This window comes from Grampus griseus (assembly GCF_964374135.1).
Source record: "Grampus griseus genome assembly, chromosome: 11".
In the NCBI taxonomy this organism is placed as follows: Eukaryota; Metazoa; Chordata; class Mammalia; order Artiodactyla; family Delphinidae; genus Grampus; species Grampus griseus.
The window spans coordinates 42565724-42593061 of NC_139005.1; the positions used below are offsets into that span (position 1 = coordinate 42565724).

The window sequence follows — 27338 nt, forward strand, 5'->3', positions numbered from 1 at the left end:
TCAATGGATGAATAAAATGTGGTATATCCATACAATGAAATATTATTTGGCCATAAAAAGGAATGAAGGACTGATACATGCTACAGCGTTGATGAACCTTGAAAACATTATGTTAAATGAACAAAGGCAGTCATGAACAACCACATATTGTATAACTCCATTGATATGAAATAGCCCGCCTAGACAACTCCATAGAGACAGAAAGTAGCCTAGTGGTTGCCAGGGGTTGGGGAGGAGGGGCGGATGGGGAGTGACTGCTTAATGGGCAGTTTCCTTTTGGAGTGAAGAAAAAGTTCTGGAACTAGATAGCGGTTACGGTTGCACAACACTGTGAATGTACTTAATGCCCCTGAATTGTAACCTAAAATGGTTAAAATTATAAATTTGATGTGTATTTTCCCACAATTTAAAAAACCAAAAAGTTAAGATGATAGAAATCTCCCACTCCTATCCCCCATCCACCCCAGTTTCCACACTTAACTTCAAATAAATAACCATCATTTATTATTATCTTTTGTTGCCTATAATCTTTCTAGAGACTTTTAGTGTATATACAGACTAACATGAACACATATATACTCTTCAAATGATAGAATCAAACAATAGAATTCAACAAATGCTAGAATACTTTACACCCAGTTTTGCATCTTACTTGGTTGGACTAGTTTTCTTGGAGTTCCTGCAACCCAAGAAAATAAAGAACTCCCTTGTTCATTTTTACAGCTATATAGATTTCCATCGCATGGATATGTCATGTTGTATTTAGTCTCTTGTAATGGGAATTTATGTTGTTTCTAATTGTTCACTATTATAAACAACGCTGCAGTGAAAATTCATGGATTTATCATTTCACGTGTGCATGTTGTAGGATAAACCCCTGGAAGAGGATTTGTAGGGTTAATAAATAGGTATCATTTGTAATGCTGGTGAGTAGTGCCAACATAACTGACATGAGCTCCTGAAGGGCTGTGCCCGTTCACGTCCCCATCGACAGTGCATTTGAAAGGCCAGCTAACTCCTTGTCGGGAAGCATCTGCATCCTTCTCAGCCTGGGCCCAGACTTGGTACCAGATGATCTGCACGGGCTGTGGCGAAGGGGTGTGGTGCCAAGTTGCTGACCTCCCCCGTCTTGCTCCCCACCACCTGTGACCTCAGGCGTAGTAGATATATATTTAACAGAGCCTCCACCCTCCTGTGAGAGGCTAGCCCAGGGCTCAGCCTCAGCGTAACCTCAGCCTTGTTGGCTCTGCACGCCTGTGGTCGGCGAGGCTGGGGATGCTGCAGCCCAGTTTTGACTCATCTCTCACAGGTGGGGCTCCGGGCCACACTGTCCCCCAGGATAAGAAAGTCCCAGAGAGTTCAAAGGAGTCACTCATCTCCCCTAAAGGGGGCCCTTGGACTCCCCCCCAACCCCCTTCTCCCCTCCCCAGGATACGTGACCTGCCACCTGCTTCTCTTAATCTGTCTCTCCCTTTCTCTGTCTCCCCTTCCTAGTCAGAGATCTGATTCCATCTTGCAGCTACTTTTCTCTTCTCCACTTCTTCACAGTTGTTTTACTTCCTTTCCCACTCTGATCCTAACCGTAGAATGGCAGAATCTTCTATTTCAACCCCCTCTTTTTACAGATGGAAACCTGAATCCCAGAGTGGTGAGTGACTTGCCCAAGGTCCCCCAGCGAACTACAGCAGAGCAGGGACTGACACAGGCCAGGTCTCCCGCTTTCTTTGCTGCTTTCCTCCCCTCCAACCCGGGCACCATCTTCATGGAAAGTTGTGCCTTCTCCCCACCAGCCCCAATGGGCTCTATCTGATCCCCTTTCTCTTTCCTTCTGGCCTTCCTGTATCTTCGCTTCTCTCCCTCTGGGGTTATCCATTCTCCTGGACTTAATTCTGACTCCAATACATACCCCACTGCCCCCTGAGCAGCTGAGAAAGAGAGCATCTCCCCAACCCATCCAGATCTCCCAAGTCAGGAGGAACCCTCTGCTGCCCACTCAGTGTCACAAGGAGGGGACAGAACTGAGCCGCTGAGCCACAGTCTTCCAGGAGTGTGGGATCTGTGGCCAAGGTACCAACCGGGAGGAGGCCCGAGCCGAGCACAAGGCATCAGGCAGCAGGGATGGCAGCTGGGGAGTAATATTGGGAGAAACTTACCTCGTCATAATCCGTAACACATAGCCGGCAAGCAAATGATAGCACTCATGCATCCCCTACCTCCTTTTTCTCTCTCCAGTCCCACTCTTGGGAAACCAACACAAGAGGGATGGGTGGGGGGAGGGAGGGCTTGTGAGACTGGAGGAGGAAACAGGAACAGGAGATCTTGGGAATGCAGAGAGGTCTTCAGAGCCTTTCTCAAGACTCAGCTGAACCCTGGGTGTCTTCAGGTCAGAGCCCTCTTCCCAGGAGGTTAGGACCAGGTGGGGCCTGGGCGGGTAGGAGAGGAGGCAGGAGAGCTGCTGCCCTGGTACTCACAGGTGCGTGCGGAGCAGCCCTTCCTCCCTCCGGTGGTAGCAGCAGCCTTTGTGTACTGATCTGGGAGGCTGCAGAGGAGGAAGTGACACGCCCCAGGGTGGGGGAGACTTGGGGCTGGTGGGGGTGACTGACCTAGGAGAAGGTGGAGCAGATAAGGGTGAAATTGGGCCAAGGGAGTTGATGATACAGGGATCTGGACGAAGGAAGCAAGGAAGCTCATCTGTTGAGCACCCATTAGGTACTGGATGTATCATAACGTTACAATTCATTCTCACAGCAGCAACCTCATGACATAGGTGTTAACCTCCCTCCAGCCCCCTAATTTTACAGATATAGAGGCTTAGAAGTACAAAGTATTTTGCCCGAGGTCACATAGTTAGCAACTAGATGGTCTGGATTTAAATCCAGGTCTGCCTGCCTACCAGATTGATGTTCTATTTTCTCATATAGGAACATGACAGGAAGGAAGAAATATGGAGGCAATAAGTACTGTCGGAGGGGGAAATTAGTGACTATTGTTCATTCTGAAAACCTGGTGCCCACTGTCTTACAGTGTGTGCTTAACTACACGGGCTCTGGAGCCAAACTGCCCAAGTTCAAATCCTAGCTCTGTCACTTACTGGTAGTGGGACCCCAGGTAAATTACTTACCCTTCCTGTGGCTGTTTTCTCATCTGTCAAGTGGAACTCATAGCATTATTGTGAGAATTAAGTGAGATTATTCGTATCAGTTGCTTAGAGGAGAAGATGGCACTTACTAAGGGCTCGATAAGAGAGAGAATCGGTGGATGAGAAGTAATGGGGGTGGGAGGCTTTGAAAAATTCAAGGACCAGGCAGCTGGGAAGTCGGAGAGACAGGCACAGGGCCAGGCTCGGAGAATGAAGTTGGGGGGCCAAGGAGCCAAATGGTGCCGGGGCCCGGGACGTGGGTGGAGGAGGCAAACTGCGCAAAGCTGAGCACGGGCATGGCAGCTGGAGCCAGGCAAGGACGAGGCTGCAGGGAAAAGAGGCTGAGGCCCACACTTGACCACAGGGAGTTTTGAGAAGGAACTGGATGTGACGTCTGTTCACAGGTCTGTCTCCTCCACCGGCAAGGGACTGACTGAGGCCGCAGGGTCCGTCTCCTAGCAGGTGTTCAGTGAACATCAGATGGGTCGTAGGAGGAGCAACTAGGGAGAAGGGCGTCCTCCTCTGGGTGGGCTCCAGCCACTGGCTCAGACCTCTTGCCCTTCCCCCACAACCAGGGTTGCCATGGCAATGACCCCTCCTTCCCCACAGGCCCTGTGGTTTCCTCTAGAGTTTCTTTCACTTTCTTCTTCTGCTTTCCCCCCTCTCCTCTCCTCCACCACTCCCACATCCTCAACCTCTCTCTCCCACATGCACCGGTCGGGTCATCGGTGAAGACAGCCAGGCGCAGGTAGGCAAGGCACTGTCCCAGGGAAGAAGGTGGGTGGGGGTGGGTGTTAATGGGGAGTCATAGAGGGCAGGGGAAGAGTCCAGGGGCGCAGTGGCAGAGGCCAAAGTCAATGGGGCTGAGGTTGGGGTGTTGCAGAGGTTAAGGCATGCAGGGGCAGGGAGAGGTATTAGGACAGAAGGTAACAGTGGGGTCGTGGAGGGCAAGCAGGGTCACAGGGAGAAGGGTGGGGGCAGAAGGAGTGACTCAGAAGGTGATAGTGGGATCACAGTGTAGGCGGCTTATGGGGCGAGGGGCTGGCATAAAGCAGAAACACTGTAACTTAGATGTACGCCGTGGTTCTTTTCTTCTGGGGCCAGGGACCCTCATGACAACCAATTGAAACTGCATCAACCTCCTCCCCAGAGAAGGGCAGATGTGCATGTATACAAAACTGGGGGTGGGGATAGCCTAAAGACCTCTGAGGCCCAGGACCTTACTAGAGGTTCACAGAGTCCAATCAAAGCTCCAACACCTGGTGATCACGGAGGCCCAGACACTCAGGACAGGGCCCTGTGGACTCCCTTTCCGCCACCTTCCCACCACACCCAACCAGATACATTTCATCCTATTTCTTTAGTTCCCCTAAGAAAGCTGCAAAATCCACCCTCCCCACCCAGTCCCTCTGCGGATCAGCTCGTTGCTTCCCCCCTAGAGGGAGCCACATCCCATGAGTTTCCATCACTTTATTTGCAAAAATAGAAAACTCAGCAATATGCGACACAGCGGGGTGGAGGGGAGATGTAAACAGGGGAGGGGACAGCACCCTGACCCCCCCAGAGAAAAAGGGGAGCCAGTGGAAATCTTATTTGGCAGCTAAATACAAACTGGGGATTGGAGGAAGAAGGGAGGGGTCACAGGGGCCCTGGGCTCCCCCTCCCAAGACCCCTGGAGGAAGGGGTCAATTCCAGGGTGTAAACAAAAGCTAATAAATAAATAGAGGCTTCCTCGGGGTCAGGGTGGGATCAGCTAAGCAGTGCCCACCCCCCCTCTCCCTGGGCCAAGCTGCTCTGGGGGTCACGGGGGGAAGGCACCAGGGGGAGAGGGATCCCCTGGCCCCTCTGTAGTGTAGGAGGGTTCCTGCCCCATGGCTGAGATGGGGGGCAGGGGGAGCCCAAGGCACATGACAGGACTGGGGGAGGGGCTTGTAACTGAGGGCATAAGGTAAACTCTGGGCCCAAGCAAAGAGGTGCAGAATGGACCTGCCTCTGTCCCTTTCACCCTCTGGCCCCCCACAGAAATGCAGGGCCCGACCTGGCACGAGGACGGGGGCACAGCGGGCAGCGTGCACCCAGCAGGTGCCTTATGCAGCATTAGGCACCAAGGACTGGGGCAAGAGGGTGGGCTCAGCCCTCCCCCTACGCCCCCCTCCCTTTGGTCTCTAGTGTTCCTATTTGCTCCCAGAGGCCTAAGCACCCGGCAGAGGAAGGGGCTGTGGAATGGCAGGGTCTTCCTCCTGCCCTGGGGAGCCTGGGACCCTGGTGTCTGAGGGGCAGTGCTGAGATTTTAGAGTCCAAACTCAGGCTCACCCCTCTGCCCTCTCTCCTGGAGGGAACAGGGCAGGCTCCCAAGACTGGAGAGGGAGCCGGTTAGAGCAGGAAGGGGATGAACACGGAGGCACCCCTGGAAACTTTGGCAAAAACAAGGAGCTCAGTGGAAGGGGTGGGGAGAGGGCAGAGCAGGTCCTCCCTCAGTCACTGGCGGTGTCTGGGAGATGGTCAGTCTGCTGCCTGGAGCCCCCAACCCCTGAGACAGGGGAAGTCAGGGGCCCTGGTCAGGGTGGGGGCTGCGGCCCCCTCTGCCCTGGCCCCCAGGAACCTCATCCTCGCTGGAGGCCTTGGGGTGGGGGCCAGGCTGCGAGGAGTCGTCCTCAAACATTTCGGGGTTCTCCAGCATTTCTCGGATCAGGGGAGGCATCGGGCCCGGAATCTCCATCTTCAGGGTAATAGCCCTTTCTGCTCCTGCAATGGAGGGACAAGGAGGTTCGGGGGGGCTGAGGTACAGCCCCTAAGGCTGACACCTTAACCTTGCTGGACTGCCCTCTAGCTCCCCTCTGGGGGCTCCCAGCACCGGCCTGCCACCTCTGTCACCCTCTCCCTATTCTAGGGTTCCCGGGGACTGCTCCTCTGCCTGGAGCCTCTGCCTGTCTTCTCTGCCAAGCCTGTTGCCCATCTGTCCCATCCTTTCAGGCTGTCTCCTCAAAAATCACGTGGTGCCCAATTCCAGCCCCACTCCCTGGACCCTGGACCCCCGCCCCCATTGTCCATAGCTTGCCAGTTGTTCCTAGGGCTGTTCTTTTTTTTTTTAGGTCTGTTCTTAATAACATTTATAATTAGAACTAATATTTATCAAACACTATCTTCCAGGCATCCTCCTAAACCAGTGTTGTCCAATAGAACTTTCTGTGATGAAGGAAATACCTCCTCTGTCCAGCGCAGGAGTACCTGGCTGCACAGTGTTACTGAGCACTGGAAATGTGGCTACTGCAACGGAGGAACTGAATTTGTAACTCAGTGCAGTTCTAAGCCCATTGTGTGTTAACTCGTTTCATCCTCACAGAACTTAGGAGGTAGCTGTAAGTCTAGCCCAGTTTACAAGCAGAAAAACAATAAAAGAAAAGCACTTGCCCAAGTGTCCCCACTAGCAAGTGGCTGAGCTAGGATGCGGCTGAGCTAGGATGCTCGTGTAGGCTGCCTGGTTCTCACCCACTCTGTTCTTGTCTCTGCCTGACCCAGGAGACCAGCAGCTCCGGGAAGAGAGAGGGGAGGCTCGCTCCCGACTAACCCTTGGTGCTGATGCCCCGGAGGTCAGTGATCTTCATGAGCATCCTCGGGAACATGTAGGGCTGGCTGGGCCGTCGCCGCCGGGCATAGAGCCTCAGGGCTTCCAGCAGCGGCTCCTGAAGCTTGTCCACTTTCTCAGGCTCCTCCAGGTCCATGCGGTCTGGGGGGACAAGCACAGGGGAGTGAGAGAGGAAGAGATGGGGAAGACAGTGACAAGTGGCCCTGCCCTATGGCCCTCCAGGCCCCAAACTTTGACCATGAGCCCCACCCAGGACATCTCCCCTGTTCCAATCCCTTCCCCGCCTCTGGCAAGAGGTTTTCTCTGGTAAATCACTCCTGCCCAGACCTCTATGTCAGCACTGGTATCGGGAGTCTCCTCAGCTCCCCCTGGCTCTTCCCCTCTTCTTGTCCTTTGTTGCAGGCTGCCGGGGAGTCTGTACTGGAGCTGAGGAGTCTGTGGATGGGACCAAGGTCTCCCGCCAGGTGGGAGATCAATCGGGTGTAGGGTGTGGTGGGAAAGCAGTCCGAGCAAACGCCAGGGGGCGCCCCCGCACCTCCGCAGATGAGGCAGATGGCACTGAGCAGCCCTGTCTCTGTATCATCCATCTCCAGTGGCAGGAGCTGCCCAGCAAAGGCAAAGACGAGGTCTGTGAGGGGCCCGAAGCCAGCATTGTGCATCTGGGTCCGGTTCAGGGTCAGCCCGTCAGAGAAGGTCATGGTGTCCTGCTCGGGGGTGTACCTTGTGCAGATCCGCAGCATCTGGAGGTAGGCAGGGGGCAGGGTTAGTGCTGTCTCTGGGAAGGAGCGCTATGGGGACGGGGAAAAGAGGGAATGAGGTGCAGGTGGAAAGTGAGGAGGTTGGGTCCTGAAGGAGGGCCACCTGAAGCTGGCAGGGGGAGCGAGGCAGAGAGATGGAGGGTCTGAAGTTGGGGGAGGGAAGAGAAGTCAGAAGGAGGCAGGGCACCCAGAAGTCTAGGGTCAGATCTCAGGGGCAGAGATTAAGACAAAAAGAGCTTGGGTTTCGAGGAGATCTGGGGAGTCCCAGATTGGAGGGGGGAAGAGAGATAATGAAATCTCTGTGTGGACCAGCTCCTTGGTCTCATATGAGGGTCAGGCTGTGGCAGAAGACAGGCCACGGGTCTTAACTTACTAGGATGTCCAGGCAGGCAGCCTTGAGCAGAGTGATCTGGTCAGCAATGCTGAGCCCCGTAAAGCCGGGCAGCCGTTTGGCAAACTCCACAATCTTGATGATGCACTTGGTGGCTAGCTCGCTGAACTTATCCCACAGCCCCAGATCCAGCTGCACCCGGTGGTCTGCACTGGAGTTCTGCAGGAAGGTCCGGTTAGAACACAAACGAAGGCCTATCCTGGGCGCTGTCTTCTTTCTGCCAATACCCCAGGCTCTCCCTTCTGCATTCGGATGCCCTCCTTGTTTGTCAGCACCGGACTATGGCCTCCAACACAACCCCTACCCGTTCTCCAAAGTCAATGTTCCCCTGCCCTCACTGGGGCCCTGCCCACTCCTCACCGTGGTGTATTTGCCCAGCTGGCAGAGCGAGGGGAAGGTCTCCTGATGGGCTTTGCTGACCTTGGTGATGAGCTCTTCTAACTGGGGGCTCAGCTCATAGCTGTCAAGTGACCCTTCCTCCTTCACCTCTTTCTTCTTCTTGTTCCGATCATTCCGCACAGCTGGGGGGTGGAGGTGCAAGGAGAGGATCAAGACCCTCAGAACCTCCCTCTGGGTATCCCCTCTTACCCTAACTTAATGTGCTCCGGAGCATCCCTTCCCTGGGACCCTGGGCGGGGCCTCAGTTTCCCTGTCTCCTGCACTAGCTCCCATTCCCAGGCTGGCTCTCCCCAGCCCCACCCAGGGCCTGCAGGCCCTGCTCCCTCCCCAGGCCCTTCGGCTCCATCCTGCCCTTCCTGTCACCCTGCAGGAGCTGGGGAGGGGGGGCAGGATATGCAGGCAGCAGGATATCCACTTATAGCCTTGGCAGCACAATGGTGCAGGGGAGGGGGGGCACCCCAGATCCACCTCAGGCTCAGTCCTGGGAGCAGGGGAGGGGACTGGCAAGCCCCCCTAACTTCCCCATGAAACAGGGAATGTGCACCGGTAACCCCCATTCACTCATTCAGAGGAAGGGTTAAGCTCTGAGAAGGGAGAATGGGAAGGGGTGGGGTCTCCTGGGTGAATGGAGCTAATCAAATAGGACTGGCCAGGGAGGAGGCACAGCACTCCAGGGCGGCTGGAGGCTGGACTTGCAGAGGTCAGGAAAGTGGGGGTGGCCAGTGGGAAGAGGGTGGCAACCACAGGCTAGGACAGGAGCACCCCTGCCCAGGCAGGCCTGAGGGCCTACCTTCCTTGGACATGCCGACTTCAAAGCACTTCTGTAGCCGGCAGTACTGGCAACGATTCCGGGTCACCTTGTTGATGATACAGTTTTTGTCGCGGTGACATGTGTACACCATGTTCTTCTGGATGCTGCGGCGGAAGAAGCCCTGGAGTTGGGGGTAAGGGAGGAGGGTCAGTGAAGCAGGATGTTGGGAGTACCAGCCTCTCACAGGCCTTGCAGGCCTGAGCCAATCTATTAACCATCTCTGTGCAAAGCAGCCAGTCCCTCCCACCTCAGAGGGATACCCACCCACACCCAGTGAGTCTCTGATCTCACGCAGGTAACTGGATGCCCAGTGCGCCCGCCTCCAGCACGTACACACCTTGCAGCCTTCACAAGAGCTGACCCCGTAGTGGTAGCCAGAGGACTTGTCATTGCACACGAAGCACGGCTTGTAGACCCGGGGAGGTGGAGGGGGTGAGGGCGAGCTGGGCACCATCTCCTCTGAGCTAGTGCTCTGCGTCTCCACCGCTGTGGGGAAGCAGTGATGTGAGAGTCAGGGAAGAAGGACCCCTCAGATCTCTAGGCATCCTCATCAGATACACACTGCCCCCCCCATTCCCACTTCTTCCTCTGGCTCAGCGGTGACAACACCATCGCCACCACAGTGATTTAAAGTCCCAACAACCCATATACAGCCCCATAGTAAACACGTCCAGAAACCCCTAAACAACCACTACGACCTCCCGGTCTGACCATCTCCCCCTACAATAATGCCCTACGGGACACTGCTCAATTCTCCAAATTCTAGGTCGAGGCCATCCCAGAAGTTAAATTCTCTGGGCCTCAGTTTCCCCAGCTACAAAGTAGGTGTGTTACGGCCCGTGGCTCTTAACTCTCTAGTCACTCCCTCTCACATCGGGTCCCTGCCGGGTAGTCTCCCTCCTACCCTTCTCCTCCTCACGAGACCATAGATCTGGGTGTGAGGAGGCCAATTCCAGACCACCTGTGGCTAGCACCTGGCTAAATGGCCAGGAGGTTCAGGAGGCAGAACAGAACCTCGTTTTCTCTCAAGCAGTACAGGGTAGACAATCCTTGAGCTTCTCCCCCTCATATCACCCCCCAAACAATCGCCAGTGTCCTTTTCCCCAGAAACCACGGAGACAGTGGAGGAAATGGGACACAGGTATTGGGAAGGTAGGTTAGGGCACATGCAACAGCCTTATTTTACACCCAAAGAAACTGAGGCCAAGAGAGAGAAGCGACCAGCCCAGTGCCACACTGCCAGTTATGGTGGAGCCAAGGCTCTCAGGTCTTCTAACTAGATCTACGTGACCTGGCCAGGAGTTAGAGAAGTTGGGAAAGGGAGACAGGTATTTGCTCAGATTCTCAGGTCTAGAAGCTGCTGGGGGTGTAGCAAAGCAGAGAAGTCAGGCGACAGTGGGTAAACAGGGCTGATGGGGGAGGGGAGCCATCTCTGGACCCTCTCTGAGCCGTGTCTTCACTCCTAAACTTCCCCTGCAAATACCCAAACACAGCTCGAAAGAGATCTCCGCCCATGCCACGCACAGTGCGGGGGGGAGGACGCCCTCTGTTTGGGAGGCTGCTGAGTAAACCTCTTCTGGGTGTGTGGCTGATCTTCAGAGGCCTGAAAAAAATCTATAAATTATTCAACCTGTAGGACCAGTTGCCCAAACCTGGAGGGCCTAAGTTAATGCAGGAAAACCCTAAGACCCTCCCTAAGGAGCGTCCCTTGCTTGCACCCACCTCATGAACACCTTCTTCCTTCTAACCTGCTGTAGCCCACCTGGTCAGAAGTCCACCCAGGCCACCCGAAGGACAGAAGGAAGGCCCGGACGCAGGGGTTCCAGGCTAGCTCCACCCTCCCCACAGGAGGAAAGCCCTCCCCACCCCCCGGCACACACAGACACTCAATTAGCATAAGAATCCAGCTGGAGTGAGATTCCCCAATGAAAAAGGAGAGAGGAGGGGAGGAAAGGAGGGTGCCTGGAGTCTATTCAGGACTTGGTGGGAAATCCGGGGTCGGGCCCGGGGGAGGCGGTTGGTGCTGAGAGATGGGGGGTGGGCTGGAATGCCTTTCAGGATGGTCCCGGTGTCCTCTGAGGGCACATGTGCTGCCCACAGGCCAGTGCGTGGGGTGGTGCTCACTCGGCGCTGACGCCCTCCCTGCCCGCAGAGCGCTGCCTCATTTCCTCTCTTGCAAAAGGGCCTGGGTGTGGTCAGACTGGCATGGGCCACTGCCAGCCAATTATTATGAGACTGGGGGTGGCAGGGAGACAGGCCCAGGGGCAGCTTTTCTCATATGCGTGGTACTGTCACCCCTTCTCGGAACCCCTCTGGCACACTCCCGTCCCTGAACCCTAAAGCGCAGCCCAGTAGCTCTGGTCAGTCTGGGAGCAAAGGGCACAGGAAGGCTAATCGTTGTCACTTCCACTGAGATTCCCTTCTCAGCCCTGGGCAGAGACCCCAGCACCAGGGGGATGCTGCTCCTGGCTAAGCAGGGGCCCCTGCAGGGGAGGAGGGGGGTGGCTCTGGGGTTTTCTCCTTTTAAAGCCCAAATTGCTGAAATTGAGGAAATTCCTGGCCAGGCTGTGCGGAGCTTCAAACAAACTCTTTATAACCGGCTGTAAACACTCCCAGCTGCGAGGCCCAGGGCCGAGAAGCCTGGACTCACAATCTGACACACACCTCCTTGGAGACACTCTCACACGTCAACAACACACTGGGCACAAAAGCAGGCACTTTACCAATGGGCTCCTATACCCCAGCGGGACCCTGGCACAAAAGAACACCCAGGCAGGCGGGCACAGAGGCACACTCACTCCAGCCACACCATGGAGCTGGATGCCCAAGTCATAAGGAGGACACACAACACCCAGCGCTCGCTTCACCATTGCAAGCGAGAAGCTCTGCCCCCAAACACCCACGGCCTGCCAACGCAGCACCAGGACACCGACGCTGCCAGATACAAACACACCAAAGGACCTCTTTCCTTCCCTGGATTAGACACAGGTCTAAACTACTTTCTCTCTGAAAGTGTGTGGAGCAGGCCCGAGGCCCACCAAGACCCTAGAGGCCAAAATTGTTGGTCCAAACTGAAATGCAAAAACATACTGCCAGCCAAGTCCCACAGGCTTCCCTGGGCCTGAAAAAGATGGGGTTCCTGCCCAGCCCCCGCAAAAACCCTTCCTGGGAGATTCTCTCCATCTCAGCACCCCTCCCAACATACCCCACGTCCCCATTCTGTTGGGCCACGAGAGAAGGTTAAGAATTCACAAGGATTTGGTGCAAGGCAATAGTTCACACTTTCCCCGCCCTTTAAATGCTACGCTTTTCATTCTTGCCCCACCCCACCTCACGGTACTGTTTGCCACCTCCCTCTTCCAGTCTCCCAGTTGTTAAATCTGAGCAGCTCTGCCCTGCAACCAAAAGACCAAAAAAAAAAAAAAAAGCTGATCTCGTAAACAGCGCTGCCGAGTGCCAAGGAGCGAGGCGCGTTGGCGGGGGCTCAGTGACCCCGCGCGCGCACTCCCAGGGCGCCCGCCGCCCGCCCCTTCCCAGCGTGCCCCCCAGCCCCGCGTCCCCGGGCTCCGAGCGCCGTCCCAGGCCCGGGGAAATTCGGGGGTGTTCCAGGCTCCCCTCCCCACCCCCCCACCCCCGCCAGGCACTTCAGCCCGGGCTTCAAAGCCGCCTCTCATCTGGACTTCATTTTTACTGCCTCTCAATCGCCGGCTTTTTATTACCGCTCTGGAAAGGGGTTCCAGGGCCCCAGGCCTGGCATCTCCCATTTCACAGAAAAGGGAAGGTGGATATTTGGGGACCCAGGAGTCCCGCTCCCCCCGCCGCTGCCACCTCCAGGCCACTCCTCACCGTAAGCCCAACTTTTATTGAAACTTTTCGTTTCCTACTGAAGTTGTGGGCTCGAGCCATAGGAAAAAGTGCACACAACCCTATACACATTTCCTAAAATTTCTTTTCTCAATGGGGGAGGGGGACGCCAGAACCCAGCCTGGCCCCGCTTGCGTGCACAACCCCTTACACCCCGCACGCAGCACACACAGAGGGTGCACGCTCGAACACAGCACTTTCCAAAACCGCCCCCGCAGCCACGCAGGGCACACGCCCTCCCGGCCTCAAGTCACAAACATCCCCACACGGGGCCATGCGGACCTGCCAACGCTGGCGGAGGGCGACGCTGCTTGGAGAGACCCTTACGCCCACACCCGCACCGCCTAAGCGAGGCGTTGCACACTCCAGGGATGCACACGCTCTGCAAATAATATTTTTACACTCGCGACTTCCCACATGGACTTTACGAACTCCACTCACGGTCCTGGGTGCCATAACCCTCCCGGGCCACGGACCTGCCGGCACAAACTACCAACGCACCTCGGCCTCTCCCTATCCCCGGGAACTCTGGAGGGTCACCAACCACAGGTCCTAGCTATACACCCACCATAAAAAACACACACACACTCCAAACACTACTGCACACACCCAAAGGAGTCGCTGAGGCCCCCACGTTTAAAGGGCCAGTACCTCTTTCCTACACACCCGGCCCTCACATGGAAAGGGTCAGAATCTCCGCTTGCAACCCAAGTCCACCTTTTACACACGGAACGAGAGAGCCGCTGCCTGTCCCGCACCCCGCACCCCACCCCCAATGTAGGGCTCGGGTACCTACATTGCAGACTGGCGGGTTGCGGCCAGGCAAAAGACTCGAGTCCGGCGAAACAGGAGCTGCCGGTGGCTCTGCGCAGCAAGCCGGCCCCGGGTCCGGCTGCCCCGTACAGCCGTCGCGGACCCGGGGCAAACGTTTCCATGCAGTCGTACATCGCGACCCGGCTTGGAGGGAAGCTGGGTGCTAGAAACACCGAGGACCCGCAGCCGATTCCCCCTCCTCCCCCGGCGGCGCCCCGCTCCTGGAGGGGGGGAGGGGGAGGGCTAGCATAGGGCGCCGGGCTGCATAGGGGGTAAGGGGTGGGCGGGGAAGAAGGGGATCCCCAGCAGGGGAAAGGGACTGGGCGGGGCGCAGAGCCGGGGCTGCCGCTCCAGCCGCTGTCCGCCTCACTCTGGGCGCCTCGGCGGCTAGCACTGGGGAGACGTTTTGTAAAAGCGAAGCCCGGCGGGGTGGGGGGTGGGGCTTGGAGCGCTAAGGGGGCCGGGCACCAAGATGAGCAGAGCTGGGAGTGGAAGACACGCACTCGCACCGTGGCGCGCTTGCTTGCTTAGACACACATCCGAGCATGCATTTATCTTGGCAGGCACCACGCATCTGCAAATAGGCAATAGTGCACATGCATGTCTGCACGCGCATAAAATTAGAGGTGTACACACGTTTTTGCAAACACACCTGGCTCGGGAGAACGCTTGCAAGGATTCTCTCTCCACTGCTCGGAGGCTTTGCAAGCTTTTGCACTTAGGCGCGTGCCAAGGTCGGGGATGGGGGAAAGAGTGGAGAAACCGAGCACACGCATTTCCTTTCGAGTTTCCCCTCCCCCCAGCGCTCCTTTTTTTACACAAGTCAGTACAGGCAGGGGTGTCAAGGAGGACTGGGGAGAGGAAACATGTAAGTTCCCTGCGCGCGGCACTTCTCCAGAGCCCAGGGACCTGCACTACCTCCACCCGCTCATTCCCAGGCCTGGCTCCTCCCTCTCCCTCCGCGCGCGCGCTGCAGGGCCGAACATTACATTCCTGCGGCTCGGCGCGCGCGGCCTGCTCCTTCCTTCCCGTCCTCCCACCCCCGGTCGGAGGGCCGGAGCGCGCTCCCGCCGTGAACTCTCCGGGAACCCCCCTCGGGGCGGGTGGCCGGGCGCGCTCACCTCCTCCTGACCCGGCCCCGCCCCACCCCGCCCAGGCCGTAGCCCGCGCCGCCGCGGAGCACCCCCCCCCGCCCCTCCTGCGCAGCCGGAGTCTACCCTTCTTAGGCCGAGGAGTGCTCCCTCCGCCGCGGCCCGGGCCGCCTCCCTCCGAGTCCCCCAAGCCCCATCCTGCGGCTGACACTCCCGGAGCTCATCCAATGCCCCTTCCTCGAACCTGACTTCAGCACAAGACTCCCACCCCAAACTGCTCCCGCCGTGCCAGCTGCGCCTCGGACGACACTGCCTTCCTGAGTGCCAGCTCCCCTCCCCCAGAGTCGCTACCGTGCCAGTCGCCCCCAAGTGCCAAGTGCCTCTTCGGCAATAACTGCGCGTCTGGTCGGTAACCGTTCTCAGAGTCATTAAATACCCCCACCAGTGGCAAACTGCCCCTTCTTCCCTTCAGCGCCACACTTAGTGCCCTTCGGATCTCCGAGGGCCGCCCCACTCCTCCCTCGCGGGCCCCTTCCGGGCACTGAGTGCCCTCGACCGGCGGAGAAGGGGGTGGGGGGGGCGGGAGTTGGGCCACGTCAAGAGTTTGCCCTCGCCGAGCCGGGCCGAGTCGGGGACCCTGGCCCCGGGACAGCGCCAGCGGCGGCGACTCCCGGAAACCGCCCCCTTCCCAGCGCCCCGCCCGCCGCCCGGCCGCCCGGCCGCCCGGCGGGCCGGCCCAGCCGGCTCTGTCAGCGCCGCTCACAAGGGGAGTGCCGGGGGAGCGGGAGAGGCGCCCGGCCCGGCCCCTTCCCCCTCCCGGCGGCGGTGGCTGGGCCAGGGCGGGGCGCGCTTTTCTAAGAATCTGTTGTACCGGGTGGGGGGCGCACTGGGGTGCCGCAGGAGTGGGGCGCCAGTTTGGAAGAATAAAGAGCAGGAAGGGGTGCCAGAGTAGGCGAGGGAAGGGAAGGCAGGCGCGGAGGAGGGGCCGGGGTGGCTGCCGGGGACTGAAAGGGGCAGGGCTGGGAAGGAGGGCCTGGTTGGCGGATGGGGGGCCGCGGGGTGGCAGGGCCGACTCGGGGGACTCGTAGCAGGGATGAAGAGGGAATGCATTGCTCTTTCCAGTCCAGCCTGAGCTCCCTGTTCTTGCCCCCAACCCCAAATACCCCATTTCTGACTCCAGCCATCCCCCACAAAAAGAAAAAAGGGGTGACAGACTTCTGAATTAGAACATGGCCAGTGGCAAAAAAAAGTCAATTAAGTGCAAAGTGGGGAGTACCCCCAAAACAAGGGGAGAAGACAGCCCTGATTAGTCAACTGTAGGCTGTCAGTCCCCCCCACCCTTCCCCCTCCGAAATCTGAAAGGTCCCAATTAAGTCAGGCCTGCCTGGTTGGTAATTAGAACCAGAAGTGGCCAGGCCACAGGGAGGGGGGTTGGGAGTGGGGCACAGGAGGAGTGGGGGGAGGGCTCCAGGAAGTCATGAGTTCTCAATAGCCCCCTTTTCTCTCCACCAGATGCACCCCACTCCTCATCACCCCATCTGTGTGTGCTTCCCAGGCATTGCAGGGAGAGGGGGCCTTAGAAGGGACCAGGCATTGGGGTGTCAGGCCCACCCTAACCTCCAACCCCGACCCCCCATTCTAGACAGTCTTAGCCTTGAGGAGAAGGTAAGAGGATGGAGGAATCTAGTGCCCCCTCTTTTCCCCAAAGTCCCCCCAGCCCTTATTGCAGCAATTAGACCCATTAGCCTTCTAGCATTTCATGGGAACCAGATGTTCTCCACCAGCCTGGTGGGAGTATGAGGGGGGGCTGCTGCCTGACTCACCCCCTTCCCTGTGATCCCCACCACCAAGGCGCACCCCTCCCAGCTAGAGCCCCACAAAGTCATGGCCCCAGAGGCAAGGAGAAATGTACCCCTCCCCCACTAATGAAGCCCTTCGCACTGAATCTGGTGTGGTCACCCCTCAGAGCCTCTACCACCCTGGCAAGGATGAATTTGGCCAACAAGAGGCTGTGCGGGGAGGAACAGCTAACCCCTTCATCCCTCCTTTCCTCCCCTCCTGCCACCTTCTGGAAGGGGCTTGAGGATAACTGGCTCTGAATTCCTCAAGCTAAATTCTCCTTTTCTTCCAGAACCTTCCCTCAAAAAACTGAAGTTGGGGCATTTCAAAGCAAAGGAGGCCCCCCACCCCAAGGGTAAGTCCTAACTTAGGAGTCCCACCTGAAGGGCAATAGGAGGGGTCTCTGGAGGAGGGGGCAGCAGTGGAGCGAAGGAATAGGGAGGTGTGAATGAGGGACGGGCCCCAAAGCAGGAGTGCTGGGCAGGATGGGGGCTGGGACCGGGGAGGGGGCCAGGAGAGGGGGGTGCAGCCTGGGCCCCAGCGGCGGCGGCTTGCCCAGCTCCCCCCGCCAGAGAGGTTTCCTGTTGCAATCAAAGCCCCGTTTGTGTCGGCCTGGAGCTGGAGCCCGAGCCTGAGCAGGAGAGACCAGGGAGGGGAGGGGAAGGAGGCAGTCGGCTGGGTTTTTTTCCTGGAGGAGGCCTTGCTGCCGCCTGCTCACCACCGGTACCGCCTGCTTAACAAGGCCCTTTGCCTCTCCCGGAGTCTGGGTTCTCTCTGTGTCTGCGCCTTTCAGCCTGTGTTATTTCCCTCTCATCTCGTTTAGGTCTCTGAGTCTCTCTTTTTCAGTTTCTTTTAAGTAGAACTCTTTTTCTTCCTGTGCCAGCCTGCTCTCAGTTTCTCCATGTGACTTAGTATGGTGCAGCCTGGGCTCCTTTGCCCAGAGACACTGTCACCAAGTTCAGAGGACAAGCAGAGCTAGGTCCTCAGGACACCAGCTATCTCCTCAAGATGGGGAGGAGGGCAAGGCTTCCCTTCCCTCCCATCACACTCTGTTCCCTGCAGTCTCGATAAAACAAACATACAACTCACCAGTGTTCATAAACATGGAGATACACGAGGACACAGATAGCAGGGTTTTATGCATGTGTGTGAGCAAGCACACCCAAACCTGTGTGCGTGTGTGTACACACACACACAGACACACACACACACCCCTCCGCTTTCCCACGCACACAGGCCTGTGCTGCCCCGGTGGCCATAGGTGCTCCCCTTCCCACTACCCTCCTCCACCATGAGGTTCTGAGACACCTGCCTTAACCACTCAGGCCCCTAGAGCACCCCAACAGATGGAGCAAGGCTGCCCTTCTCAACATGGATGTCTCCAAGGTGCTAGGGACCCAGCAGTAGGATTCAGGAGCCAGCCCCAGGGAGAAGTTCCAGACTCCTTCAGGGACCACCCCCACTCCCTCCCACAGATCAGGGAAGAGAGGCTGAAGAGAGAGACCCAGACTCCAGGTGAGTGTGGCTTTGGCATCAGACTTAGGCCTCCAATCCCCCTCCATTAGATGTCCCAGCCAAAAAGGGACAGCAGGGCAGAGAAGTGAGAGAATACGCTTTCCCCCTTCAGCCACTGTCCCACTGCGGGAGGCCTCCCAGACTCCAGGATCCCCTCCTCTCCCCACTGGTCCCTCTCATTCACCACTAGGTGCTGCGTGCCCCACTCCCATGCAAGCTGTCTGGACCCAGGCCTTCCCCTCCTCCCCACTCCACTGCCCCCTCTCTGCCCAGGCCTGTCCCCCTGCTGCCAGCCACACCCTCCCCAGCTACCTGCCCTGGTTCTGGCTCCTCCCTGGGATTTCTTCTTTCAGCCCCTCCTCCTGCAGGGCGACCTTTGGGGATGCAGCCTAGTCTGACCGCTTCCCCTACCTTGACCTCACTTTGAACCCTGACCTTGGTCTCAGTGTGTCCAGGGCACAGGGGCACATGGAGAACTTCACTGGGGACTGGCTGCCGGCTCTCGGCATTCTCCCCGCCACCACTCTCTCTACTCTGCCTCCTCACTCACGCTCCCTTAGCTGCCTCAGGAACTCTGGAAAATCAAGTCCCAAGATATTGAGTTGTACTGCCCTCTGCAAGAAGTACATTCATGTGGGGAGGGTGGTTCCCTCCCACCCCGCAGACCCTGGGACAGATTCTTGGGGTGCAAATGAGGTAGGGGAAGCCCAGCTGAGGTTTCCAGAAAGGGGGGCTTTGTGCTCTCTCGTTCACCTGCGTGCCACCCAAATAACCCCTGTTGGACTACAGACAGGCCACCGGCCGGCCTCACCAAACCCCAGACACACCGTCAGCAGCCCTATGAAATACTGCCTCACTCTTCACACTGACTCTTTGTTGCAACCCTGGAATTCTGTATGTGAGCAGCGTCTCAGGGCCATGCTGTGCACACACAACTGCATATGGCCTCTCACACACGCACACACCTTCTCTAGATGAGCAAGCTCTTTCCAGCAGAGCTGCCAGCCAGGCCTAGTCACCCCTTCACACACACACACACACACACACACACACACACACACACACACACACACACACACACACACACACACACACCTCTGAGTGCTCCTAAAGGCAGGCCCCTTCTCTCCACCTCTCTCTCTCTCTCTCTCTCTCTCTCTCAGCTTATGGAGCTATAAAGGATGTCTTTATCTTTTGGTCTTTTCCCTCTCCCTTTCTCTCTCTCTGGAACTGCCCCTCTCTCTATCACCTCCCCTTCTATCCAGGTGGAGGCTTCTCTGTACCAGCTCCCACACTGAGGCCAGCATCCCAGCCTTCCAGCTCATGGGCACCCACGCCTGTAATGGCCTAGCAAGGAGGAACAGCTACCAAGTGGAAGGAGAGGGGATCCAGAGGGATGAAGGGAGGCCTAAGGCTTCTGCTGTCAGCACTCAAAGGCTTCACCCAAAGAGGGCAGGCCTGAGGGACAAGTAGGGATCTGCACAGCATGTGGGTACCGTGCCAGACCTAGAGAGAGGGGAGGAGTCCACAACCCACATGGCTGGAGGAGAGGATGCTTCTGGAACACCCCCTGCACCTCCCCGGATTACTTATGGTACAAGAGCTACCTTCTTTGCGGCTGTTTCCACCCTCCCCAGAACCAAGAGGGAAGTTTCCTGACCCTACACATCTTTGGGCACCTGGCACTAGGCTCCATTCCTCTTTTTGCAGGCTCCCCCTAATTCAGAACAATTTTACCTCTTGATCACAGAGTTGGGTATTGGCCTCCCAGACTCCTCCACTTCACAGCCTGGCTCCCCACACCCCGCACTGCAGGCAGGCAGCAGCCTCAGACTTCACCAGACCCACCCTTGGCTGCCCATACAAAGGGGTTCTCCCTGCTAGTTGAGTCATTCAGGAGGCAACTGCAGAGCCCCAAATTTTAGGCGTTCTACTTTCCCATTCTAGTTGCACAGGAGAACTCTCATTTGCAAGCACGTCCATTGGCTCCACATCCAAACCCCCTCGAGGCTACCCCTGTCACCTCCTCCATTAGATCAAACCCCCAGCCCTGCCTGTCTTCCTAACTGGGACACCAATTTTCTCTATCATCCACCCACGAAATGCCCTCCTGTTTCCACTTGCCCTCATCCCCCAAGATCCCTGAGACTCACACAGAGAGGCCATCTCCTTGGGGAGGTCAGGCTGGCCCAAGCCCCGGAAGCTAGGACTCAGCATCTCGAAAGGTGGAGACCCCCTGAGTGCCCCTGGGAAGGCGAAGGGGAAGCCAGCCCCTGGGTAGCCAGAGCCAGGCCCCAGGGCACCAGGCGTAAAGAGTCGCTCCTTATTGGTGGCCATGGCGGCTGCAGTGTGGGAGGCTGAATCCCCTGGGGTCTGCAGTGGGCGGGGGACTTCTTCAGCCACAGCCCCCGCCCATGCCCACTGCCCTGGCCTGGGAGGCTCCGTGCCCGCCCTGCTTGGCCTGCTCACTGGGTCTCCAAGACTCCTAAGGAGAAAGAAAGGAAAAGGAGGGATGAGAGAATGATCGCTCTGATGTTCCAAGCCCCATGGCCCTCTCCCAGCTGGAGTCTTTTCCCTCCTTGCTGCCCTCTGCCACACAGTAGGGGAGGCAGGGCAGGTGCTGATGCAGGCTCAGAGAAACTCTCCTGGAAGGGTAACTTGACTTTCCAAGGTGAATCACGGTCTTCAAACTCCTGGCAGAGAGGACTCCTAGGCTAAGAAGTGACCATTACACACCACCATGGGCTGGACACTAGATTTAACCCTCACATCAACCCTGTGAAGTAGGAATTAAGATTCCCATTTCACAGATGAGGAAACTGAGGTTTAGGGACTAGTTTAAGGTCACATGGCTGTAAAGAGTAGAGCCAAGATTCAAACTCTCTACCATCCTGGAGAAAGCAAACATATCTGTTTTAACATTTTTGTTAAAAAATGTTACACCTCTCTGGAACACAGACTCTGGAGCCAGACTACCTGAATTGATCCCCACCACTTGCCAGCTGCAGGACCTTGGATGTATTAGTGTTACTTAATCTCTCTGGGCCTCAGTTCCCTCCTTTGTCAATTGGGAATCATAATAAGCCTCACTTCATAAGGTTATTAGGAGGCTTAAATAATTTACCATATGTAAAGTGTCTAGAATAATATAGGGCACATACTAAATGCTATATAAATGTCTCCGGTTCTTTCTCTTTGTACCTTCTCTTCCTCCATACCTCTCTTTTAATTTGCATTTCCTTTCTTTCCACCTTCCTCAATACTCCCTCTCCCGGTTTCCCCTCGCAATTCTGTCTCTGTCTCCAATTATCCCTCCCTCCCTAACCTCTCCTCAAATCCACAGAGGTTAATGGAAGCCCCGCTGTGTCCCAGGTATGATGCTAAGAAGCTCCTCTCCCTGTCCTTAGTTTACTTTGCTTCTCCATCTCTTCTCTCTCTTTCCTGAGCCCTCTGCTTATAGGAAGCCCTCCCTACATCCTCCCCTCCCTCAAATGTAACCTGACCTCAGAGGTTTTTAACCTGAGCCCAAGGGAGGGGGAGGGGAAGGAGGGAAAGAGGAAGTGGGAATCCCAGGGCCAGGCAGGTGGTTCCTCTCCTGATGCTCTGACTAAGGGAAAGGTAGGCTTTCCCAGGAGCCTCAGAACTACCCACCTGTCTAGGGAGTTAGGGGCTGGGGAAGGAGAGTCACCCCAGCCTGGAGGCCTCCTCTACCAGCCGGAACCATAATGGACTAGATGAAGAAGGACAGAGAAGGGCCGAGAGAGAGTGAATCACAGAGTCCTTGGGGTGGGCAGGCCCAGAAGTAGGTGACGGGTATTTTGCATCTCTTTCCATCAGTCTTTGCTTCTAAGATCAATATCGCTCCGTCTTTGTGCCTCTGCTTTTTTTCTTCCTTCCTTTTCTATCTCTCATCTGCCTTGGCCTTCAAGCTCCTGAGGGTAAACTGGATGGAGGTTACAGGAACTCAGACCCCAAGCCGCCACCCTTCACTCAGTCCCTCACTAGCCACCACCCAGGTCCCCAGCACCCTGACTCTTCAGCCCGGTGTCTCCCCAAGCCCTAAAAGTCTGAGCTATGAGCCCCCAGGATCCACGTCCTTTACCTTCCCCTATTCCCTGAAGTCCTTGTCCCAGGTTAAGTCCAGGTAGAGCCAGGCGTCCGGGCCCCTGAGGCCCCTGGGCCATAGCTCAACAGGCTGGGCCACATTCCAGGTGGATTAACCCCTCCAATGCTAAGGATGAGAAGCTACTAGAGGTCCCCCCCCACCCCATCTTCCCCAGACTGGCTTAGACTGAGAACCCGGCTCTGGGCTCCAGCACTCACTATCTTTGCTTCTCACCTGCGGGTGGGAAACAGAGACCTGGGGGTGGGGCAGGAGGACTTCGAGGGTCCCAGAGAGGGATGCTCGGGCTCCTGGTCCTTACGGAGGAATGAAGCTGTGAGGGAGCCAAGCTCTCCCTGGCCTTCCTCTTATTTTGCCTCAGAGAAGGAACTTGAGAGTTGAGTGAACAGAGGAAGGGGACAGAGACGCATCCCACTTCTGAGCCTTGGTTTTCTGCCTTGGCTAGGAAGGGAAGGGGAGGGTCCTAAGTCCTGGGTAGAGGAAGGGACCAAGGAATTGAAGACAGTGGTACACAGTGTAAAAGGAAATCCTAAACTAGGGACCCAGAGGTCTTGGTACTTTGGGGGACCTGAGGAAGGGAGAATGTACTTCTTTCCTCCCAAGATGCCACCTCAGACTGAGGGGGGCTGACCAGGGGAAAGGGGCCCTTGAGAAGTTGCTTCTCTTCGAGCTGAGGTGGAGTTGAGGGGAGGGCATGGATGAAGGGGGCTGCTGGATGGAGGCGGTGGGGGTGGGGGGGCGTCTCTCTGCCGTCCTGCCCGCTCCAGAGCCTGGAACAAAGCTGCCCTTGTCGGCTGCACTCCACCCGCTGCCCCCCTCCCCTCTGTATAAACACGACCACCTTTTTCCATGACCCCATCCCCAGCCTGGGCAGAGAACCCGGGCATCCTCTGCTCTAGCCTGGGCCCCCAGCCTGCTCCCCGGGAGGCAACAGTGGGCTGGGTTTCCCTGGCCTCGTGCCACCCTTGGGGGAGTCCAGACCCTTGAGTCTCCACCTCCCATTACCAGGTGCCTTCCCTCTACCTCACTGGCCCCAGGGAGGGGCAGTACCCAGGAGGCAGGCAGGCAAGGCCGGTGGAATGTGTGTGGGCATCAGAGGGCATGGGTAGGGTGGGGCAGAGGGGGGAACTGGAGGTGCCAGTTGGGTGGCTTTCTGAGCCAGGGGGTGGGGGTGTGCCGGGACGGGGGTGTGTGCCCTGTGCTGCCTATTAGGCTCTAAGCCACGGCGTGTGTGTACATGTGTGTGTGAGTGTGTGTTTCCCTATTTGGGATACCCAAGCTCCAGGCACCCTTCACACACTGCCTCCTGCCCCCTTCCCTGTCCTCTATTTTCTCGCCTCCAGGATATGGGACACTGCCTGTGGTCCTCAACCCCCAGTCAGCATCTGAGGAGTGATGGTAAGGGGTAAGGGCAGGAGCCTCAGACCTGAGGACTCGGACGGTAGCTGCCCTGGATGTGGGCCCTGAAGGGGCACAGTCATCTCAGGTTCTTGCCCTACGGGCCCCTCCTCGGGCTCCCTTGCCCACCACCCCACCTCACCCCCTGCCCAACCCTGCATACTCTTACTCTCTGGCCACCTGCAGAGATTCCCTCCTACAAACTGGGTCAGGTTGAGGGAACTGGGCTGTAAAGTGCTAGAGACAGTGAGGCAGCGTCAGTGAGGCTCCAGGACTGGAACTCCCAGGTCCCTGCCCCAGTCTTCCTGTTCTTCCTTTGTACCATTCGGGCTCCCCTCAAGAATACTCCAGAGGAGCCCCCGACCTTGGCTGGAGGGAGCCCGGACTCATACCCAAGGTTGCGGATATGAGAGGGAATCCTGCACTGCGGTTCAAGGCAACTTCACAGACCCCTATCCTATCCATTTGTCTCTCCAAACTGCTGGACCCAGACGGCCAGAATCACTTGCCTCTGGACCTTTTCCTCGCCCTTCTGTTGTCCAAGCTGTGGCATTCCACTAGGGAAGGATCAGCGCGGACCAGAAATCCTCCCCTCGGATTCCCCAGGGAAAGCCTCAGGGGAGGCGGATGGTGGACCTTCCCCGCAGGAGGGGACCCTATCTGCCCTCACACTCCAGGCACAAACATAGGATAGAAGGCCCCTGGCTGAAGACTCTTCCCTCAAAGCTCTCCCCGACTACTCACCGCAGTGAAGGGTGGATAAAGCCCAGCCCAGCCCAGCCTGTCTAAAATCTTCCCCATTCCCTTCCCACATCAGGGCTGACCCCCAAGTCGGGGCAGGAAGTCCCCCTCCACCCCTGCGGATAGCCGGACCAGCGCGGGGAGGAACTGAGCCGGCGTGGCTCCCGGCGCCCCCGCCCCCGGCCCACCTCGCCGGAGGACCCGGGCGTCCGCGGCGGCCGAGCCTGCTTCCCCGCCTGACTCACCTGGAGGGGGAGGGAGGGGGAAGGGAGGCCGCCGAGCCCCGAGGTCCCGGCGTCGGGCGGTCGCGGGGATAGAGCGTCGCAGTGGCAGGGGCTCTCGGTGATGGGGGGCTCTGGGGGGGCACAGACTCTAGGCTGGGACGGTCCCGGGGCCTCTCGGAGCCCGCCCGCCCACGTGACCGCCCCAAAATATCCGACACATTTTCTCCCAAACCGCACACTGACTCTGCAGGCGGGGACACGGAAAATATTTTCTTTCTTTTTCTCCCTCCCCACCCCCCCACATCCCTCCCAGCCTGGCTCCCTCCTCCCCCTCCCGCCCTCGCTCCTCCCTCCCCTGCCGCCTGCCCCTGCCCGGCTCCCTCCTCGGTGCCCTGGGGCTGGGGGGCGGAGGGGCGGCGGGGTGGGTGGGAGGGGGGCTGGGCGGGGCGGGCCAGGACGCCTGGGTCTCTGTCCCGCCCATTTGCTGGGCTTCCTTGGCTCCGTCCCCGGGAGGCCGGGCAAGGCTGGCAGAAGAGGTCAGTGTCCTGGGCCCATGATGCTACCCTTTCTCTCTGGCACTTTTCCCCTTCCTGCCATTTGGGGGGACTGGTTGAGTCCTCTGGCCGGGCTGTGGTTCACGGAGGCCAGTTTCCGTACCTCTGCAGGGTAGGCAGTGGGGGGCTGTATCCACGTCCCCCCAAGGGGTGGAGTGACCGCGCAGGGATATGCCAGAGCGGATGCCACTGTCTTTACCCTTCGCTTAGCCTTCACCTGCAGGTCAAAGTAGGCTCCACTTCCGCTTGTCTACCCCAGCCTGTCCTTTGGTCCCAAGAGCAAACTGGTTGAACTAGTGGAGATTGTGCGGATGCTAAGTCCCGGGCTTCAAGACCTCTTCCCTGTCACCCTGCCTTGAGTAAGCTTGGGCTAGGGCTTCTGGGTCCCTGGCTGCCTACATTTAGGCTGGGGTGGAGGGCAAGGGGAACTGTAGCTGGGAGTGGAAGGAGCCTGGGGCTGGGTGTGAGGGGGAAAGCCCAAGTCGGGGGGTGTGTCTGCCTTACCTAGAGCCTGCCTGCCTGCCTGCCTGCTGGATGCACCACAGATGTTGTTGACTCCAGCCGCGCGTGCGTGTGCGTGTGCGTGTGTGTGTGTGTGTGTGTACAGGCACGCGCAACCAGTGTCAGTGTCAGGGTCTGATGGGGACATTTCTCTGACTTCAATGTGACCACCACAGACTCTCAGTCCTAGAGTAGGAACCCCGGGGCGTCAGCGTCCATTCTACTGAGGGCAGAGCAAGAGAAGAGTCCAAGCTCTATACATGGAGCTCCAACATTCCTACAGGAGCTAGGGTGGGAGAGAGAAAGTGGAGAAGGGCAGCAGTAGCAGTGGGGGCTGGACTCGGCTGGAGAGATGCGCCCAAGGGACCTTCCCCAGCAACAGTTCTGGGGTGGCCAGCACTGGGGACACTGAGTCTTGGTCACGTCACGTTTCCCATACCGGAATCACTTTGCTCTGTCCTCACTGCCACCCTAGGGACCAGGTAGCCTCCCTCCGGGGAAAGGGAAAGGCCACTTCTGGTAGCCAGAGTCAGGCGAAGGGGAGAGGAAAGAGGGGCCTGCTGTGGCTCTCTCAGGAGAACAGGAGCCGTTGATGGGGTGCAGACAAGGCCCTCCCTTTCACACTAGGGGTGGGAAGAGCCGGGAACAGGTACTCCAGGGTCCCGTCCCCAGGTGGCCTGGCTGCTGTTGACTTTGCTTGGTTACCCTGGGAGCAGCTCTCAGCAGTGTGAGAGGGGCGGGTGTCGGAGAGTTGGACCGAGGCGTCCAGGCTGGGGTGGGATGGCACTCAGCCTTTGTGGCAGGGATCCCCGTCAGGAGCCTGCGAAGTTAACCCCTCCTGCCCTGGTGGTGGTGGTAGCTGGCGGAAGGAGGGCGGGCCCAGCTGCGGTTCGTGAGTGTGGCCCTAATTCCCCTTCCCTCTCCCAGCACATCTGCACTTGGTTTACAGTGAATGAGTCTCCTGTCCTCATGAACCGGGTGAGAGCACCACTCCCTCCCTGGCCCCTGGCCGGGCATCCTGACACAGAACCAGACACCACCCACCCCTGGAACGCTCTCCCTGCTGGGTAGCCCTTTCTCAACTCTTCCCCTTCTCCTTCTTAGAGGGGCTCAGGGTCTGGTCCCCCAGAGCTAGAGCTCTGAGACTATGCAGCCGGGGTAGCAAACGGGGCCAGGGAAGCTAACGGGGGACAAAACTCTTGGGTAGCCTGGAAAGAGAGAGCGGGTCTGGAATTCCATCTGTCTCTGCCTTCCTCTTTGTCTTGGTTTGTCTGTCTGTCTGCCTCTGTCTTTGTCTCTGGTGGGTGTTTGTCCATCTGTCTTGGTAACTGTGGCTCCGCCCTTCTGGCAGCCTGTACGGTCCCCAGCCAACGACAGCAGCCAGGGGGCGATGCCCAGGAAGACCCGCCCTGTGCCGGCCCCTCCCCTCGGGATTGCCTCGCCTCCGCCCCCGCCTCTCCCCAGGACCCAATGACTGGGGTCTGTGGGCTGCAGCGGTTTGGAAGTCAAACCAAACAGGCAGACTGGGGAGCAGAGAAGAGGGGCATTGTGAGGGGTTCAGATTCTTCTCTCCATCTTGCATTGCCGCCTG

The 27338-nt window shown here is 57.7% G+C and overlaps 1 protein-coding gene across 1 annotated transcript; it reads right to left on the reverse strand.

Moving 5' to 3' along the window:
- Positions 1 to 4635: 4635 nt before the first annotated feature.
- On the reverse strand, positions 4636 to 14089 carry RARG (retinoic acid receptor gamma). Its single transcript, XM_082666352.1, has 8 exons — positions 13745 to 14089; positions 9422 to 9570; positions 9064 to 9205; positions 8235 to 8395; positions 7857 to 8033; positions 7261 to 7465; positions 6708 to 6866; positions 4636 to 5884 (listed from the first exon to the last, which is right to left on the reverse strand). Exons 1-8 carry the CDS (start codon positions 13893 to 13895, stop codon positions 5685 to 5687), a joined length of 1344 nt encoding a protein of 447 aa, XP_082522478.1. The 5' UTR covers positions 13896 to 14089; the 3' UTR covers positions 4636 to 5684.
- Between the last annotated feature and the right edge of the window lie 13249 nt (positions 14090 to 27338).

Coding starts and splice junctions, on each gene's coding strand:
- RARG (XM_082666352.1), bottom strand. CDS start 13,895: ATGTACGACTGCATGGAAACGTTTGCCCCGGGTCCGCGACGGCTGTAC. Junction 9,571..13,744: donor GCAACCCGCCAGTCTGCAAT/GTAGGTACCCGA, acceptor GCTTCCCCACAG/CGGTGGAGACGCAGAGCACT. Junction 9,206..9,421: donor GCTCTTGTGAAGGCTGCAAG/GTGTGTACGTGC, acceptor CCCCAACTCCAG/GGCTTCTTCCGCCGCAGCAT.